This window comes from Heterodontus francisci, chromosome 10, assembly GCF_036365525.1.
Source record: "Heterodontus francisci isolate sHetFra1 chromosome 10, sHetFra1.hap1, whole genome shotgun sequence".
Taxonomy (NCBI): domain Eukaryota; kingdom Metazoa; phylum Chordata; class Chondrichthyes; order Heterodontiformes; family Heterodontidae; genus Heterodontus; species Heterodontus francisci.
Genome location: NC_090380.1, coordinates 121,783,174 through 121,803,625, shown reverse-complemented (window position 1 = coordinate 121,803,625; position 20,452 = coordinate 121,783,174). Strand labels below are relative to the sequence as shown.

Sequence of the window (20,452 nt, the reverse complement as noted above, 5' to 3'; positions counted from 1 at the left end):
TGACTCCCCAATGCCTGTCCACCATCTACAAGGCACAAGTCAGGAGTGTGATGGAATACTCTCCACTTTCCTGGATGGGAGAAGTTTGACACTATCCAAGATGCGTAGTTCACTTGATTGGTGCTCCAGGTACTGGACTCAGTATCCACTGCCTCGACCACCAAATGCACAGTGGCAGCAGCTTGTACTATCTACAAGATGCACTGCAGCAACGCACCAAGTTTACTTCAGCAACACCTTGCTCCCCTTTGACCTCTTTCATCGAGAAGGTTAAAAGCAGCACCATCATGGGCACACCACCACCTGCAAGTTCCCCTCCAAACCACCTGACTTGGAACTCTATCGCCATTTCTTCACTGTGGCTGGGTCAAAATCCTGGAACTCCCTTCCTAACAGCACTGTGGATGTACCAGCACCAGATGGATTTCAGTGGTTCAAGAAGGCAGCTCACCACCACCTTCCTCAGGGCAATTAGGGATGGGCAGTAAATGCTGACCTAGCCAGCGATGATCATATTTCAAAAACAAATGAGGTATCAGAAAACTTCTAGTGACAGAGCAGTTATACCCTAACGTTGATCATTGGAAGGAAAATGTCCTGAATTTGTCATTTGTGAACCCTTCATACACAACACTACTGAAAAGACTGAACCCACCCGTCACTCTCAAGTGGCAGGTGTTTTACAGTTTCATCTTTCTGATTAGTTTGTTTGTCCTGCCCAGGAACCCATAATGACAGTGCACCTTTCAAAGTTAACTAGGTGAAACCATTTCATCAGCTAGTTTAGCTCTGTCACAACAGACACTCTTTTCTCCCCTCCTATACCCCTTTCCTGCCAATGTTGATTCCTTACTGGTATTCTGCATCCTCCAGTACCTGCAAGTATTGGGAGCTCATAAGGAGGGAAGTAAGGCAAGGATGTGGGGAGGTGGTTCCAGATGTGGGAATCACAGCCGTGCCCGATCCTCAGATCAACCCACGTGCACCATCCAGCAGGTTGGGCAAGGATGGGCAGTTGGAGGCAGAGCACTGGCTGAGCTTCCTTGTCCTGACCCAGGGCCATGCGGCCGACTATGCAAAATGTACTGCATCCCCCACATCGCCTCCCTCACCTCCTCACCCGGTTAACGGGTCGTGAACGCAGGGTTTTTCTGCTCGCTCGGACTCAGTTACCCGCTTTCCTGAATCAGTGGAGTGTCCAGAATATCATGGGGGTATTGAGCAAAATAAAATCAATCAGATTTCTTCTGAGGAGTTGGAATTTCACACAGGTAGTGGGGGTGGGAGGTAAGTGGGTGAGAGGTTTAAGCTATTCGTTGTGAGGGGAATGGGGGGGTTGGGCTGGGTGTCCGCTTTAAAGCCCACAGCGATCTTCCACTCCACCAATGTCAAATGGAGCACAATATCAGGCAGGGCAGAAACCTGGGTGTGCTAATCCAAGCTTCCCCATTCCTTCTGCTGGGTTAGTTTATAATTGCCCCTACAACCAGCCAGTTACCCAGTCCCCTGTAAAGCTTCAGAATCAGAACTGTGTTCAATAAATGATCTATTAAAGAGATAAAATTAACTAAAACTACTCACTACATTTGGCTATTTTTGGCAACTAGTTGATAAAGAAATGCAGGCTTGATACTGTACCTCGGGCCCTGGAGACTGCGGTCAGTTTGGTGGTGCTGGTTGCTATGGTAACAGGGGTTGTGACTGCTCTAGTGGAGGGAGAGGAAGGGGCGTTGATGGTGGGAGACGGAGAGATGGGAGCATCTGGTTGGTGGGAAGAAAAAATAAGCTTGAAACAGGCAAGAGACAAAAATGAAACCAAAAAATGAAACTAATCAAACAAATCGTGCAATGTGAATAAAGTAAAACTCAGAGCAAAAAAAAATCATTCCAAACAATACACAAATACAATGAAGCTGAACAGTATAAAGCAACAAACATTGGCTGCCCAATGTTAACAGATTACAGAGAACACTCTGAATATAAAATAAATGCAATAAAAACACTTATACATTCCCAGCTCCCTTTGAGGAAAACAATGATTAACAGAAAGTATGGGGCTAGGGTTGCCAACTCTCCAGGATTGCTCTGGAGTCGCCAGGATTTTAGACTGGATACTGCTGGGAGCAACGCCCAGGGAGAAAATTCATTAAAGTTTGCATTGTTTTTTCATTTTCTTTAAATACTTTTAGTTGCTAGTTATAGAAATATTGGAGATGGAAAAATGGCCCTTTGGCCAGGTGTAGCAGGAGATCACGTGATGAAACCACCAGGAGCATGTCCAACCAGAATTGGCAACTCTATATGTGGAGGGGGGCTCATTCTGCAAGGCACCTGATCAGTGTCACACAGAACAAAACCATCACAAATCCACCATGTTGTAGATTCGTTGTGTGGAGTGAAGTGATCCATTGGGGACACATAGCTGCCTCGGGAGGCGGATGTGAATGTTACATGTAGAAGCCTGTAGAAATGGATTCCTGGGATTGTCACTGAACCCATACAAACCTTTGATGGAACACAACAGCCATGGGGTATCAGCAACACAGAAGGTTGTGTAGAAAGCACACTGGAACTGCCTGTTGTGTATTACAAGGCTCACTGCTCTCAGTTTGTGTTACCGGGCCCCTGCTGGATTGTCGTACTGAAGCTTGAGACCCAGGGAAAGGGTCACTGTGTGGGAAGAGGCCTAGTCTGCATGGTGACCAATACCACAACAGCTGTCAAGTTCAACTCGGCTGAAATGAAAGGGTAGATTCACTGGTCAAAGGTTTCTAACACCCAATTATGCTCGAGGGGACAGCAGGCTTGAACCAGGACTACAGTGCAGTCCCAGCCTTGACCTGTACTGGCCATTGTGAGCTGCATTTGAAGGGACAGTGGGTTTGAGAGTCAGGACCATAGTACTTGAATCATACAGCACAGTAGGAGACGAGTCATGCCTGCACTGGCTCTTATTCCCACTCCCACTGTTCCTGTCCTATGGCCCTGCAAATATTTCCTTTTGAAGTTATAGACCCATCTCTTGTAGCCTTATGTCTGACCCTCGTTCCCAGTGCAGAAGTGAACTCATAGGGGAGAATGTGTCAGGGAGCTTCTGCAGTGCTGTGGTCCTGTCTCTGACCCTCGCTGCCTGATCGATTTACTCTTAAATTTAAACATGAATAAATGGGCAATAAATATATATGTTAACAATATACACACGGTAGGAAACAGAAAATTAATAAGTAAACTTCACAGTGCCCGTTCTCAAAGACATTGCTCTTCAATATTAGTGAATTAGGTACTTCCTGTCCAGACACCTTGGCTATGTTATTTTCCCAGTCTCCCCGCTTTGTACTGAAGGCCCTGACTGACACTGAGTTACGAGCTTCACGGGAGCAGGGTGACCCCCACCACTCCCACCCCCTCCCCTCACCTACCCCCAATCCCCCACCACCCCCGCCAACACGTCAGCTCCAAGAGCCTGTTATTCATGGCTGAATCCTGACAATGAGGGTGATGCCATGGGGAGGAATCCTGGCCCTCCATTCCAAGCAAGGCCGACTGAGGCTCATTCTTAATCAACTAACTCAGCACAGGTCAGTGTTGGAAGTTGGGACCGGCTTATTATATTCCCTTTGGAACATCAAGAAAACTCCCACCAAATGTAAAGGATCTTTGTCACCTCTGATCAGATAGTTGGGAATTTAGAAGAGGTAAAACAACGAAAAGGTGTGAAATAGTACAACATTTTTTATAACCCAATGACAATGCCCCTTTTATAACCCCTTCTCTCCCTGAGCCAATGACAATGCCCCTTTTAACACCCCCTTCTCTCCCTGAGCCAATGAAAATGGCCCTTTTATAATTTCCTTCCCTTGCTGAGCCAATGACAATACCCCTTTTCTAACCCCCTTATATCCCTGAGCCAATGACAAGAAGCGAAGATGATCAATGATTTTAAAAGGAAATTGGATAGGCACTTGAGGGAAATAAGTGCAGGAGTATGGGGATAGAATGGGGGAACGGGACTGACTGGATTGCTCTAGACAGCCGGCATGGACTTGATGGGCCAAATGGGTGCCATGGCAGCTCTATGGCTCTATGACCTCTGCTAAATCTTCCCTTAACCTTCTCCGCTCGAAGGAGAATGATCCCAGCTTCTCCAGTCTCTCCATATTCTGTTGTCTGTGGATCCCTGGGAAAACATTAACCCATTGTTCCCTCATTACAGAGTTAAAATTGTTCTATCTTTTAACATTGGGTTGAATGGTTACACAGTGACTTTATCAATATGCTGTAAATACCAGCTCCTGGACAACCGAGATCCAGCACACATTTTTCCCAATAAGCCGTGATCCCTGTTTTCCCATTCTGACTGTCCCCTCTGATCCATAACCTTAAACCAAGGGCGAGGTGGGTGCTCAGCAACACACTGGTGGTATGTGGCCATTAAACCCTCTCTCTGGCTGTGGTCAGTGAGGGAGTTGAACAATAATGAGCTTTCTCAGTCAGTCAGGAGCAGCCTGAGGGCAGAGCTACTAATCAACATGATGCTATTTGTTTAGGGCACTGTAAACTGCAGCAGGAACTTGCTTCCAGACTCGCGCTATGCAACATTGCCAATGTCTATAGATTGCCCAGAGTCTTTCACTCTGTACATCACGGCCTGCCCTCTTCAATTGAGGAGATTAACAAGCGGAGGGTCAGCAAGGGGTGCTCTGACAGGCGGGACAGGTAGGTATGTTAGCGACAGAGAATGAAGCTGACTCATTGCTCACTGACATAGCACCAGACGATACCTTGAACTGACTATGATATTAGTAGCTGCACACTTTGAGCCTCACTGGCTCCTCTGTTCTTGCTTTGCTTCATTAGTGGGATGATAAACTGGCCAGGTGAATCAGACATCAGACAATTAAACGCTGGGGACGGTAATATCGCAGTCATTGTTCAGTTTTAATATTATTCTTGTTGGGGTAAGTGCTGTGGATTGTGTAGGGTTGTGGGCCTGTATATTAGCACGGGGTGTGGGGGGAGAGGGGAGGAGAGGCGGAACAGAGGGGGCTGAAAATGAGGCAGCAGGAAATCTTGCGGATGATGATACAAAATGCTTTGCAATGTATTTGCATAAAGGTTCAGGGTGCTGTAGTTAGGAACTGAAGAAGGAACAGATGTAACAGACAGAAAGAGCACAGCACACAATGTGATACAAATAAAGATCAGACATGTCCTGAGAGGTAGATGATGCCTGTGGTGTTTCACACATATCTTCTGTCCTTGTTTTTTAGAACTCTCATCCATTACGTCATTCTTCCAGCAGCAAATTAACAGCGTTACCTACTCTCCCCTCAAACACTGCCCTTTCAAACTGCCAACTGTGCAGCATGCCAGATTGCCACTAGATTACTCCCTCTCTTTTGCACTCTTTGCCTCAGCCACAACTTCAGAAGAATGCAATCACTGCATTTATGTGAGTTTTAAAAAAAATTCTCAGGCACCATCCTGCTGTCTCTCTCAGCAAGTTAGTGCCTAATGATAGTTATTTATTTAGAGGTACATTACTGAAACAGGCCCTTCGGCACACCAAGTCTGGGCCGACCATCAACCACCCATTTATACTAATCCTACATTAATCCCATATTCCTACTACATCCCCTTAATTCCCCTACCACCTACCTACACTAGGGGCAATTTATCTATCAACCTGCAAGTCTTTGGCTGTGGGAGGAAACCAGAGCACCCAGCGAAAACCCACACATTCACAGGGAGAACTTGCAAACTCCGCACAGGCAGTACCCAGGTCGCTGGAGCTGTGAAGTTGCGGTGCTAACCACTGTGCCACTGTGCCGCCCTAAGTTAGTTTCCAGCTGTAACACCAGTTCCACCAGGACCTGGTGTGAGACTCCACACCATGCAGGCACAAGTCAGGAGTGTGATGGAATACTCTCCACTTGCCTGGATGGGTGCAGCTCCAACAACACTCAAGAAGCTCAACACCATCCAGGACAAAGCAGCCTGCTTGATTGGCACCCCATCTACAAACATTCACTCCCTCCACCACCGACACACAGTGGCAGCAGTGTGTACCATCTACAAGATGCACTGCAGCAATGCACCAAGGCTCCTCAGACAGCACCTTCCAAACCTGCGACCTCTACCAACTAGAAGGACAAGGGCAGCAAATGCGTGGGAACACCACCACCTGCAAGTTCCCCTCCAAGTCACACACCATCCTGACTTGGAACTATATCGCCGTTCCTTCACTGTTGCTGGGTCAAAATCCTGGAACTCCCTTCCTAACAGCAGTGTGGGTGTACCTACCCCAAAAGGACTGCAGCGGTTCAAGAAGGCAGCTCACCACCACCTTGTCAAGGGCTATTAGGGATGGGCAATAAATGCTGGCCTAGCCAGTGCTGTCTAAGGTGCCTTGGTGAGTTGCTGCAGTGCATCTTGTAGATGGTACACACTGCTGCTACTGTGCGTCGGTGGTGGATGGGAGTAAATGTTTGTAGATGGGGTGCCAATCAAGCAGGCTGCTTTGTCCTGGATGGTGTCGATCTTCTTGAATGTTGTTGGAGCTGCACCCATCAGGCAAGTGGAGAGTATTCCATCACACTCCTGACATGTGCCTTGTAGATGGTGGACAGGCTTTATTCTTCCTGCCAAACTTAACAATTTCACATTTTCCCACATTATATTCTATCTGCCAGATTTCTGCTCACTCACTCAACCGATCTATATCGATCTGCAATCTCCTTATGTCCTCTTCACAACGTACCTTCCTACCTATCTTTGTGTCATCTGTAAATTTAGCTACCATGCCATCGCTCCCCTCATCTAAGTCATTGATATAAATTGTAAAAAGTTGAGTTCCGAGCACAGACCCCTGAGTTTTAACCAGGTGAAGAGATTGTATTCCAGCTGGAGTTTTATCCTAGTCCCTCGAGAGAAAAACTGGAATGTTGACAATCTCAAGTAAAAAGTTTTTTTCGAAGGAATTATGCAGATCAGTCAGGATCTGAAGGGGATAGAAACCTGAAGCTAAGGCTCCCTGATCTCAGGGTCTAATTTATTCGATGATTGTTCTATTTTGTTTCTCATACTGGGTAGAAATGAGCCTAGTGATCTCCGAGTATTAGGCAGTACGTTCAGGCACCTGGAGGTGTTGGCCATGGTTCTGTGATTTGAACTCTCACCTCAGTGTCAGGAGCTTGTGGGCTTGAGCCTCAGACTTAAGTCCATAATCTGTGCTGACACTCCAGTGAGAGAGTGCTGCACTGTCAGAGGCTCCATTACACCAAGGCTCTCTCTAACCTCTCAAGTGGACATAAAAGATCCCATGACACTATTTCAAAGAAGGTTGGGGGGCATGTTGCCCGGTGTCCTGGCTAATATTTCACTAACAACCAACATCAGATTATTCAGTGATGATCACATTGATGTTTGTGGGAGCTTGCTGTGTGGAAATTGGCTGCTGTGTTCCCGACCTGATGACAGTGACTACACTTGAAAATTACTTCTTTGGCTGTAAACCTCTTTGGGATGTTCTGATATTGTGAATGACGCTATCAAAATGCAAGTCTTTTTTCACCCTGTGGTGTTCCTCAGTCACCCAGGTGCGAATATCAGAGTTAGTGAATGCTTGCTTGTAATATGAGGCAGTGTTTGGAATGTGAATTCCAGTTCCTGGGCTCTGTCTTACAAGCATCGATTTTCAAATAAATCGTCACTACTCGAGCATAATTGAATATCCTTTTTATTTGTGAATCAATCACATTAGTTCAGGCTGAAACCAAAGCCCACCACTGGCCTCAAGGGGATTGTGTTCTGAAAAGTGTTGACACGTTGGCAGCTGTTTATTAACATACACACTGGGGAACATTTTACACAAAGTTTCCTTTACAAACAAGATCAATGGAACTGAAAATCAGGGGAGAGTGTAATGAGTGGACATATTGATTTCACTCACACACACTGGGCTGAATCGCCGCAAATCACAGTGGCGTGCTCTGATCTCGGTGGTCTTCCTGCACGGATGCGCCATCGCTGAGCCCCTGCAATATTTTGTGCGGCGGCTCATTTAAATCGAGGGGGCGGAGCGGCTGCCCCGGATGACGTAGAGGGGGAGGTCAATCGGTCCCCGGCGACGGTGCCAGCGCCATTTTTAAAGGGCTTCAAGTCCTTAGAATAAGTTTGAATTTTGAAAGTAATATTATTGTGAATTGTGTTTCAAAAACTAAATGAAAGCTGGAGGCCCTTTCCCCGACATTCCCCTCCCCCCACCCCCCTCACCCAACCCCTGCCAAATGTTAGATTTTGGGACGATATCACCAAAATGAACAATCCCCCAACCTCGTAACATTTGCCCTTCAACCCCTTCCCACCATCCCCTCAGCTAATACAAAATGTTTTCCCCGTTTCCCCCACTACTCGGACCCTGATAATTTTACTCCTCCCTCTCCCCACCAGAGTCATGGCTTGGAACTCAGAACAGAACAAAGAACAAAGAACAAAGAAAATTACAGCACAGGAACAGGCCCTTCGGCCCTCCAAGCCTATGCCGATCCAGATCCTCTATCTAAACATGTCGCCTATTTTCTAAGGGTCTGTATCTCTTTGCTTCCTGCCCATTCATGTATCTGTCTAGATCCATCTTAAAAGGCGCTATCGTGCCCGCGTCTACCACCTCTGCTGGTAACGCGTTCCAGGCACCCACCACCCTCTGCGTAAAGAACTTTCCACGCATATCCCCCATAAACTTTTCCCCTTTCACTTTGAACTCGTGTCCCCCAGTAATTGAATCCCCCACTCTGGGAAAAAGCTTCTTGCTATCCACCCTGTCTATACCTCTCATGATTTTGTACACCTCAATCAGGTCCCCCCTCAACCTCCGTCTTTCTAATGAAAATAATCCTAATCTACTCAACCTCTCTTCATAACTAGCGCCCTCCATACCAGGCAACATCCTGGTGAACCTCCTCTGCACCCTCTCCAAAGCATCTACATCCTTTTGGCAATGTGGCGACCAGAACTGCACGCAGTATTCCAAATGTGGCCGAACCAAAGTCTTATACAACTGTAACATGACCTGCCAACTCTTGTAATCAATACCCCGTCCGATGAAGGAAAGCATGCCGTATGCCTTCTTGACCACTCTATTGACCTGCGTTGCCACCTTCAGGGAACAATGGACCTGAACACCCAAATCTCTCTGTACATCAATTTTCCCCAGGACTTTTCCATTTACTGTATAGTTCACTCTTGAATTGGATCTTCCAAAATGCATCACCTCGCATTTGCCCGGATTGAACTCCATCTGCCATTTCTCTGCCCAACTCTCCAATCTATCTATATTCTGCTGTATTCTCTGACAGTCCCCTTCACTATCTGCGACTCCACCAATCTTAGTGTCGTCTGCAAACTTGCTAATCAGACCACCTATACTTTCCTCCAAATCATTAATGTATATCACAAACAACAGTGGTCCCAGCACGGATCCCTGTGGAACACCACTGGTTACACGTCTCCATTTTGAGAAACTCCCTTCTACTGCTACTCTCTGTCTCCTGTTGCCCAGCCAGTTCTTTATCCATCTAGCTAGTACACCTTGGACCCCATGCGACTTCACTTTCTCCATCAGCCTACCATGGGGAACCTTATCAAACGCCTTACTGAAGTCCATGTATATGACATCTACAGCCCTTCCCTCATCAATCAACTTTGTCACTTCCTCAAAGAGGAAGAGTTCTGAAGGCAGGGGTGTTCCAGCCACAATATCGGCGTGGGATGGACATCACTACAAGGTTCATAATTATTCTTTAATTTTACTACCATTTTCATCTGAAAATTATAGTCCCGCTGCCGAGCGGAGGTGGGACTGCACCTAGCGGGGCCTTCTTAACGTCAGGGGGTCATGACAGGCCTCACCTGGAAGAGTTTTCCAGGCCTCCTGCCACAAGCCCCAACGCCGGAGCTAGTAAGATTCAGCCAAATGACTCTCACTGGGGTACGGGTTCCACACACACTGACTCTCACTGCGGTACGGGTTCCACACACACTGACTCTCACTGGGGTACGGGATCCCACACACACTGACACTCACTGGGGTACGGGTTCCACACACACTGACTCTCACTGGGGTACGGGTTCCACACACACTGACTCTCACTGGGGTACGGGTTCCACACACACTGACTCTCACTGGGGTACGGGTTCCACACACTCTGACTCTCACTGGGGTACGGGTTCTTCCCACACTGACTCTCACTGGGGTACGGGTTCCACACACACTGACTCTCACTGGGGTACGGGTTCCACACACACTGACTCTCACTGGGGTACGGGTTCCACACACACTGACTCTCACTGGGGTACGGGTTCCACACCCACTGACTCTCACTGGGGTACGGGTTCCACACACACCGACTCTCACTGGGGTACGGGTTCCACACACACTGACTCTCACTGGGGTACGGGTTCCACACACACTGACTCTCACTGGGGTACGGGATCCCACACACACTGACTCTCACTGGGGTACGGGATCCCACACACACTGACACTCACTGGGGTACGGGTTCCACACACACTGACACTCACTGGGGTACGGGTTCCACACACACTGACTCTCACTGGGGTACGGGTCCCACACGCACAGACTCTCACTGGGGTACGGGTTCCACACACACCGACTCTCACTGGGGTACGGGTTCCACACACACTAACTCTCACTGGGGTACGGGTTCCACACACACTGACTCTCACTGGGGTACGGGTTCCACACACACTAACTCTCACTGGGGTACGGGTTCCACACGCACAGACTCTCACTGGGGTACGGGTTCCACACACACTGACTCTCACTGGGGTACGGGTTCCACACACACTGACTCTCACTGGGGTACGGGTTCCACACACACTGACTCTCACTGGGGTACGGGTTCCACACACACTGACTCTCACTGGGGTACGGGTCCCACACACACTGACTCTCACTGGGGTACGGGTTCCACACACACTGACTCTCACTGGGGTACAGGTTCCACACACACTGACTCTCACTGGGGTACGAGTTCCACACACACTGACTCTCACTGGGGTACGGATCCCACACACACTGACTCTCACTGGGGTACGGGTCCCACACACACTGACTCTCACTGGGGTACGGGTTCCACACACACCGACTCTCACTGGGGTACGGGTTCCACACACACTGACTCTCACTGGGGTACGGGTTCCACACACACTGACTCTAACTGGGGTACGGGTTCCACACACACTGACTCTCACTGGGGTACGGGTTCCACACACACTGACTCTCACTGGGGTACAGGTTCCACACACACTGACTCTCACTGGGGTACAGGTTCCACACACACTGACTCTCACTGGGGTACGGGTTCCACACACACTAACTCTCACTGGGGTACGGGTTCCACACACACTGACTCTCACTGGGGTACGGGTTCCACACACGCTGACTCTCACTGGGGTACGGGTTCCACACACACTGACTCTCACTGGGGTACGGGTTCCCCACACACTGACTCTCACTGGGGTACGGGTCCCACACACACTGACTCTCACTGGGATACGGGTTCCCCACACACTGACACTCACTGGGATACGGGTTCCACACACACTGACTCTCACTGGGGTACGGGTCCCACACACACTGACTCTCACTGGGGTACGGGTTCCACACACAGTGACTCTCACTGGGGTACGGGTTCCACACACACTGACTCTCACTGGGGTACGGGTTCCACACACACTGACTCTCACTGGGGTACGGGTCCCACACACACTGACTCTCACTGGGGTACGGGTCCCACACACACTGACTCTCACTGGGGTACGGGTTCCACACCCACTGGCACTCACTGGGGTACGGGTTCCACACCCACTGGCACTCACTGGGGTACAGGTTCCACACACACTTACTCTCACTGGGGTACGGTTTCCACACACACCGACTCTCACTGGGGTACGGGTCCCACACACACTGACTCTCACTGGGGTACGGGTTCCACACCCACTGACTCTCACTGGGGTACGGGTTCCACACACACTGACTCTCACTGGGGTACGGGTTCCACACACACTGACTCTCACTGGGGTACGGTTTCCACACACACCGACTCTCACTGGGGTACGGGTCCCACACACACTGACTCTCACTGGGGTACGGGTTCCACACCCACTGGCACTCACTGGGGTACGGGTTCCACACCCACTGGCACTCACTGGGGTACAGGTTCCACACACACTTACTCTCACTGGGGTACGGTTTCCACACACACCGACTCTCACTGGGGTACGGGTCCCACACACACTGACTCTCACTGGGGTACGGGTTCCACACACACTGACTCTCACTGGGGTACGGGTTCCACACACACTGACTCTCACTGGGGTACGGGTTCCACACACACTGACTCTCACTGGGGTACGGGTCCCACACACACTGACTCTCACTGGGGTACGGATCCCACACACACTGACTCTCACTGGGGTACGGGTCCCACACACACTGACTCTCACTGGGGTACGGGTTCCACACACACCGACTCTCACTGGGGTACGGGTTCCACACACACTGACTCTCACTGGGGTACGGGTTCCACACACACTGACTCTAACTGGGGTACGGGTTCCACACACACTGACTCTCACTGGGGTACGGGTTCCACACACACTGACTCTCACTGGGGTACAGGTTCCACACACACTGACTCTCACTGGGGTACAGGTTCCACACACACTGACTCTCACTGGGGTACGGGTTCCACACACACTAACTCTCACTGGGGTACGGGTTCCACACACACTGACTCTCACTGGGGTACGGGTTCCACACACGCTGACTCTCACTGGGGTACGGGTTCCACACACACTGACTCTCACTGGGGTACGGGTTCCCCACACACTGACTCTCACTGGGGTACGGGTCCCACACACACTGACTCTCACTGGGATACGGGTTCCCCACACACTGACACTCACTGGGATACGGGTTCCACACACACTGACTCTCACTGGGGTACGGGTCCCACACACACTGACTCTCACTGGGGTACGGGTTCCACACACAGTGACTCTCACTGGGGTACGGGTTCCACACACACTGACTCTCACTGGGGTACGGGTTCCACACACACTGACTCTCACTGGGGTACGGGTCCCACACACACTGACTCTCACTGGGGTACGGGTCCCACACACACTGACTCTCACTGGGGTACGGGTTCCACACCCACTGGCACTCACTGGGGTACGGGTTCCACACCCACTGGCACTCACTGGGGTACAGGTTCCACACACACTTACTCTCACTGGGGTACGGTTTCCACACACACCGACTCTCACTGGGGTACGGGTCCCACACACACTGACTCTCACTGGGGTACGGGTTCCACACCCACTGACTCTCACTGGGGTACGGGTTCCACACACACTGACTCTCACTGGGGTACGGGTTCCACACACACTGACTCTCACTGGGGTACGGTTTCCACACACACCGACTCTCACTGGGGTACGGGTCCCACACACACTGACTCTCACTGGGGTACGGGTTCCACACCCACTGGCACTCACTGGGGTACGGGTTCCACACCCACTGGCACTCACTGGGGTACAGGTTCCACACACACTTACTCTCACTGGGGTACGGTTTCCACACACACCGACTCTCACTGGGGTACGGGTCCCACACACACTGACTCTCACTGGGGTACGGGTTCCACACCCACTGGCACTCACTGGGGTACAGGTTCCACACACACTGACTCTCACTGGGGTACGGGTTCCACACACACTAACTCTCACTGGGGTACGGGTTCCACACACACTGACTCTCACTGGGGTACGGGTCCCACACACACTGACTCTCACTGGGGTACGGGTTCCACACACACTGACTCTCATTGGGGTACGTGTCCCACACACACTGACTCTCACTGGGGTACGGGTTCCACACACACTGACTCTCACTGGGGTACGGGTTTCACACACTCTGACTCTCACTGGGGTACGGGTTCCACACACACTGACTCTCACTGGGGTACAGGTTCCACACACACTGACTCTCACTGGGGTACAGATTCCACACAGACTGCCTCTCACTGGGGTACAGGTTCCACACACACTGACTCTCACTGGGGTTACGGTTCCACACACACTGACTCTCACTGGGGTACAGGTTTCACACACACTGACTCTCACTGGGGTACGGGTTCCACATACACTGACTCTCCCCGGGGTACAGATTCCACACAGACTGCCTCTCACTGGGGTACAGGTTCCACACACACTGACTCTCACTGGGGTTACGGTTCCACACACACTGACTCTCACTGGGGTACAGGTTTCACACACACTGACTCTCACTGGGGTACGGGTTCCACACAGACTGACTGTCACTGGGGTACGGGTTCTACACAGACTGACTCTCACTGGGGTACAGGTTTCCCTCACACTGACTCTCACTGGGGTACAGGTTTCACACACACTGACTCTCACTGGGGTACAGGTTTCCCTCACACTGACTCTCACTGGGGTACGGGTTCCACACAGACTGACTCTCACTGGGATACGGGAGTCACACACACTGACTCTCACTGGGATACGGGAGTCACACACACTGACTCTCACTGGGGTACGGGTTCCACACAGACTGACTGTCACTGGGGTACGGGTTCTACACAGACTGACTCTCACTGGGGTACAGGTTTCCCTCACACTGACTCTCACTGGGGTACAGGTTTCCCTCACACTGACTCTCACTGGGGTACAGGTTTCACACACACTGACTCTCACTGGGGTACGGGTTCCACACAGACTGACTCTCACTGGGATACGGGAGTCACACACACTGACTCTCACTGGGATACGGGAGTCACACACACTGACTCTCACTGGGGTAGGGGTTTCCTGTGATCATGCCAGACAGTGAGAATTAGCTGGCTATTCCATTTCGAATCTGAACTTGTTCTCCTGTGTTGTGTTCACTGTGCAGTGGAAGACTATATACAGACTGTATATCAATACTCTTCAACGATCTCTGATGCTCCTTATTGCAGCTCTGGCTGACACGAGGGACATCTTTTCCAGACGTGGGGGTTTGATTTTACTGCTCTGCGTTGATTAGTTGTGTCTGGAGCAAGCAGTTAAACTCTTTTTAAAACTCCCGTCATGTACAATCTGCAGGAATTGGCTCTCAGAGCTGGTGAATCACAATAATATTATTTATGATGTTTACTGGAGGGAGAGATACGTTTCTGCAAAGGTCAGAATCATTATACTGGGCTAATTTAGTTAGCCTCATTACCATTTGTTGTTAATGATTAGAACATTTCCATACAAGAGAAATTATCACTTGTTCGGAGCACCGAGTTAAAGAGCATTTGTGGAATAATCATGTTGGAGTGAAGGAAAATGACGCTGTTAATGATTGATGAGGAGTGTCATCAGTATGAAGTCAGTATTGTTGGTCCATACAAACAGCTAACACTTGGGCCTTCCAGAGATGAAATGTTGTTCAGTCACTATTCCTGCCGTCTTACCCTCCAAAGCCTCAGATTAATTAATTATTTCTTTCCCTGGTTCCAATTACAAGTCCACACCAAGCTGTGTGATCGCCTTGGTTACTTAATGAGCTGACAGCTTCAAGATTTTAAAATAAAAAAACAATTCTTTCAGCAGGAAGCAAAGGTATTTCAGCAATTTAACAGAGGTCAATACACAGACAGTGTGAGTAACATAGAAACTAGGAGCAGGAGTTGGCCATTCAGCCCTGCTCTGCCATTCAAAAAAGATCATGGCTGATCGTCTAATTCAGCACCCTGTTCCTGCTTTCTCCCCATATCCCTTGATCCTTTTGGTATGAAGAAATATGTCTATCTCCTTCTTGAATATATTTAATGATTTGGCCTCCACTGCCTTCTGCTGTAGAGAATTCCACAGTTCACCACCCTCTGAGTGAAGAAATTTCTCCTCATCTCGGTTCTAATGGCACACCCCAAATCCTGAGACCGTGACCCCTGGTTTTGGACTCTCCAGCCATCAGGTACATCCTTCCTGCATCTAGCCTGTCTAGTCCTGTTAGAATTTTATAGGTTTCTATGAGATCCCCTCTCATTCTTCTAAACTCCAGTGAATATAGGCCTAGTCGACCCAATCTCTCCTCATATGTCAATCCTGCCATCCTAGGAATCAGCCTAGTAAATCTTCTTTGCACTCCCTCCATGGCAAGAACATCCTTCCTCAGATAAGGAGACCAAAACTGCACACAATACTCCAGATGTGGTCTCACCAAGGCCCTGTATAACTGCAGTAAGACATCCTCGCTCCTGTACTCAAATCCTCTTGCAATGAAGGCCAACATACCATTCACCTTCCTAACTTCTTGCTGCACCTGAATGCTTGCTTTCAGCGACTGGTGTACAAGGACACCCAGGTCTCGTTGCACCTCCCCCCTTTTCAATCTACCATTCAGATAATAATCTGCCTTTCTGTTTTTACAACCAAAGTGGATAAACTCACATTTATACACATTATACTGCATCTGACATGCATTTACCCACTCACCCAACTTGTCCAAATCACATTGGAGCCTCTGTGCATCCTCCTCACAGCTCACATTCCCCCCCTCAGCTTTGTGTCATCTGCAAACTTGGAAATGTTACATTTATTTCCCTCACCCAAGTCATTAATAAATATTGTGAATAGCTGGGGACCAAGCACTGATCGTTGCGGTACCCCACTAGTCACTTCCTGCCACCTGGAAAAAGACCCGTTTATTCCTACTCTCTGTTTCCTGTCTGTCAACCAAATACTCAGTCCATGTCAATATATTACCCCCAATCCCATGTGCTTTAATTTTGTACACTAACCTCTTATGTGGGACTTTATCAAAAGACTTCTGTAAGTCCAAATACACCACATCCACTGGTTCTCCCTTATCTATTCTGCTAGTTACATCCTCAAAAGATTCCAGTAGATTTGTTAAGCATGATTTTCCTTTCGTAAACCCATGCTGACTTTGTCCGATCCCGTTTATGCTTTCCAGGTGTTCTGCTATTACATCTTTTATAATAGACTCTAGCATTTTCCCCACCGCTGATGTGAGGCTAACTGGTCTGTAATTCCTTATTTTTACTCTCCCTCCTTTTTTAAGATGACCACCAATGTATCCACTATTTCCAGGGTCACTTCCTTTAGTACTCTGGGATGTAGATTATCAGACCCTGGGAATTTGTCAGCCTTTAACCCCATTAATTTCCCTAACACTATTTTTTTACTGATACTGATTTCCTTCAGTTCCTCCCCCTCTTTAGACCCTTGGTTCCCTAACATTTCTGGGAGGTTATTTGTGTCCTCCTTTGTGAAGACAGAACCAAAGTATGTGTTTAATTGGTCTGCAATTTCTTTGTTCCCCATTATAATGTCCCCCATTTCTGACTGTAAGGGACCTACATCACTCATCTTTTTCTCTTCACATATTTATAGAAACTTTTACAGTCAGTTTTTATGTTCCTCGCAAGTTTATTCTCGTACTCTATTTTCCCCCACTTAATCAACCTCTTTGTCCACCTTTACTGAATTCTAAACTGCTCCCAATCCTCAGACTTGCTGCTTTTTCTGGCCATTTTATATGGCCCCTCTTTGGATCTAATACTATCCCTAATTTCTTTTGTAAGCCACGGTTGAGCTACCGTTCCGGTTTTGTTTTTGCGCCAGATAGGAATGTATAATTGTTGTAAATCATGCACACGTTCTTTAAATATTATCTATTGCCTATCCACAGTCAGATTCAGATATGTGGATCATTGGGATACCTTCTGGGGAAGGTGGGACCTGTACAAGAAGGACGGGTTGCATCTGAACTGGAGGGGCACCAATCTCCTGGGCGGGAGGTTTGCTAGAGCTCTTCGGGAGGCTTTAAACTAGTTTGGCAGGGGGATGGGAACCGGAGCTACGGATCAGTGGATGGGGTAGCTGTTGAACAGGCAGATACCGAGTGCAGAGAGTCTGTGAGGAAGGTTAGACAGTTGACAGGGCAAAGTTGCAGCCAGTATGATGGGTTGAAGTGTGTCTATTTTAACACAAGAAGTGTCAGGAATAAGGGTGATGAACTTAGAGCATGGATCAGTACTTGGAGCTACGATGTTGTGGCCATTACGGAGACTTGGATATCACAGGGGCAGGAATGGATGTTGGATGTTCTGGGGTTTAGATGTTTCAAAAGGAATAGGGAGGGAGGTAAAAGAGGTGGGGGAGTGGCTTTGCTAATCAGGGATAGTATCACAGCTGCAGAAAGGGAGGTCGTCGAAGAGGGTTTGTCTACTGAGTCATTATGGGTGGAAGTCAGAAACAGGAAAGGAGCAGTCACTTTGTTGGGAGTTTTCTATTCTTCTTTTTCTTTTGGGCCTCCTTATCTCGAGAGACAATGGATACGCGCCTGGAGGTGGTCAGTGGTTTGTGAAGCAGCGCCTGGAGTGGCTATAAAGGCCAATTCTGGAGTGACAGGCTCTTCCACAGGTGCTGCAGAGAAATTTGTTTGTTGGGGCTGTTGCACAGTTGGCTCTCCCCTTGCGCCTCTGTCTTTTTTCCTGCCAACTACTAAGTCTCTTCGACTCGCCACAATTTAGCCCTGTCTTTATGGCTGCCCGCCAGCTCTGGCGAATGCTGGCAACTGACTCCCACGACTTGTGATCAATGTCACACGATTTCATGTCGCGTTTGCAGACGTCTTTATAACGGAGACATGGACGGCCGGTGGATCTGATACCAGTGGCGAGCTCGCTGTACAATGTGTCTTTGGGGATCCTGCCATCTTCCATGCGGCTCACATGGCCAAGCCATGAGTCATTATGGGTGGAAGTCAGAAACAGGAAAGGAGCAGTCACTTTGTTGGGAGTTTTCTATAGACCCCCCAATAGCAACAGAGACACGGAGGAACAGATTGGGAGGCAGATTTTGGAAAGGTGCAGAAGTAACAGGGCTGTTGTCATGGGTGACTTCAACTTCCCTAATATTGATTGGAACCTCCTTAGTGCAAATAGTTTGGATGGAGCAGATTTTGTCAGGTGTGTCCAGGAAGGTTTCCTGACTCAATATGTAGATAGGCCGACTGGAGGGGAGGCGATGTTGGATTTGGTGCTTGGCAACGAACCAGGCCAGGTGGCAGATCTCTCGGTGGGAGAGCATTTCGGTGATAGTGATCACAACTCCCTGACCTTTACTATAGTCATGGAGAGGGACAGGAGCAGACGGAATGGGAAAATATTTAATTGGGGGAGGGCGAATTACAATGCTCTTAGGCAGGAACTGGGGAGCATAAATTGGGAACAGATGTTCTCAGGGAAATGCACGACAGAAATGTGGAGGTTGTTCAGGGAGCACTTGCTGCGACTGCTGGGTCGGTTTGTCCCGATGAGGCAGGGAAGGGATGGTCGGGTGAAGGAACCTTGGATGACAAGAGATGTGGAACAGCTAGTCAAGAGGAAGAAGGAAGCTTACTTAAGGTTGAGGAAGCAAGGATCAGACAGGGCTCTAGAGGGTTACAAGGTAGCCAGGAAGGAACTGAAGAATGGACTTAGGAGAGCTAGAAGGGGACATGAAAAAGTCTTGGAGGGTAGGATGAAGGAAAATCCCAAGGCATTCTACACTTATGTGAGGAACAAGAGGATGGCCAGAGTGAGGGTAGGGCCGATCAGGGATAGTGGAGGGAACTTGTGCCTGGAGTCGGAGGAGGTAGGGGAGGTCCTAAATGAATACTTTGCTTCAGTATTCACTAGTGAGAGGGACCTGGTCGTTTGTGAGGACAGCGTGAAACAGGCTGATATGCTCGAACAGGTTGAGGTTAAGAGTGAGGATGTGCTGGAAATTTTGAATGATATGAGGACAGATAAGTCCCCGGGGCCAGACGGGATATACCCAAGGATATTACGGGAAGCGGGGGAAGAGATTGCTGCGCCTTTGGCGATGATCTTTGCGTCTTCACTGTCCACTGGAGTAGTACCGGATGATTGGAGGGTGGCAAATGTTGTTCCCTTGTTCAAGAAAGGGAATAGGGATATCCCTGGGAATTATAGACCAGTCAGTCTTACGTCGGTAGTGGGCAAATTATTGGAGAGGATTCAGAGAGACAGGATTTATGATTATTTGGAAAAGCATAGTTTGATTAGAGACAGTCAGCATGGCTTTGTGAGGGGCAGGTCATGCCTCACAAGCCTTATTGAATTCTTTGAAGATGTGACAAAACACGTTGATGAAGGAAGAGCAGTGGATGTGGTGTATATGGATTTTAGCAAGGCGTTTGATAAGGTTCCCCATGGTAGGCTCATTCAGAAAGTAAGGAGGCATGGGATACAGGGAAAGTTGGCTGTCTGGATACAAAATTGGCTGGCCCAAAGAAGACAGAGGGTGGTAGTAGATGGAAAGTATTCAGCCTGGAGCTTGG

General features: G+C 49.0%; 1 protein-coding gene across 1 annotated transcript in view; it reads right to left on the bottom strand.

Moving 5' to 3' along the window:
• LOC137374244 (cell adhesion molecule 2-like) overlaps positions 1–20,452 on the bottom strand; it is a 912,392-nt gene that overhangs the window by 97,623 nt on the left and 794,317 nt on the right. Inside the window, exon 9 of the mRNA XM_068040031.1 lies at positions 1,639–1,761. Within this exon, the coding sequence (XP_067896132.1) occupies positions 1,639–1,761 (123 nt within the window). The remainder of the gene's footprint in view (positions 1–1,638; positions 1,762–20,452) is intronic.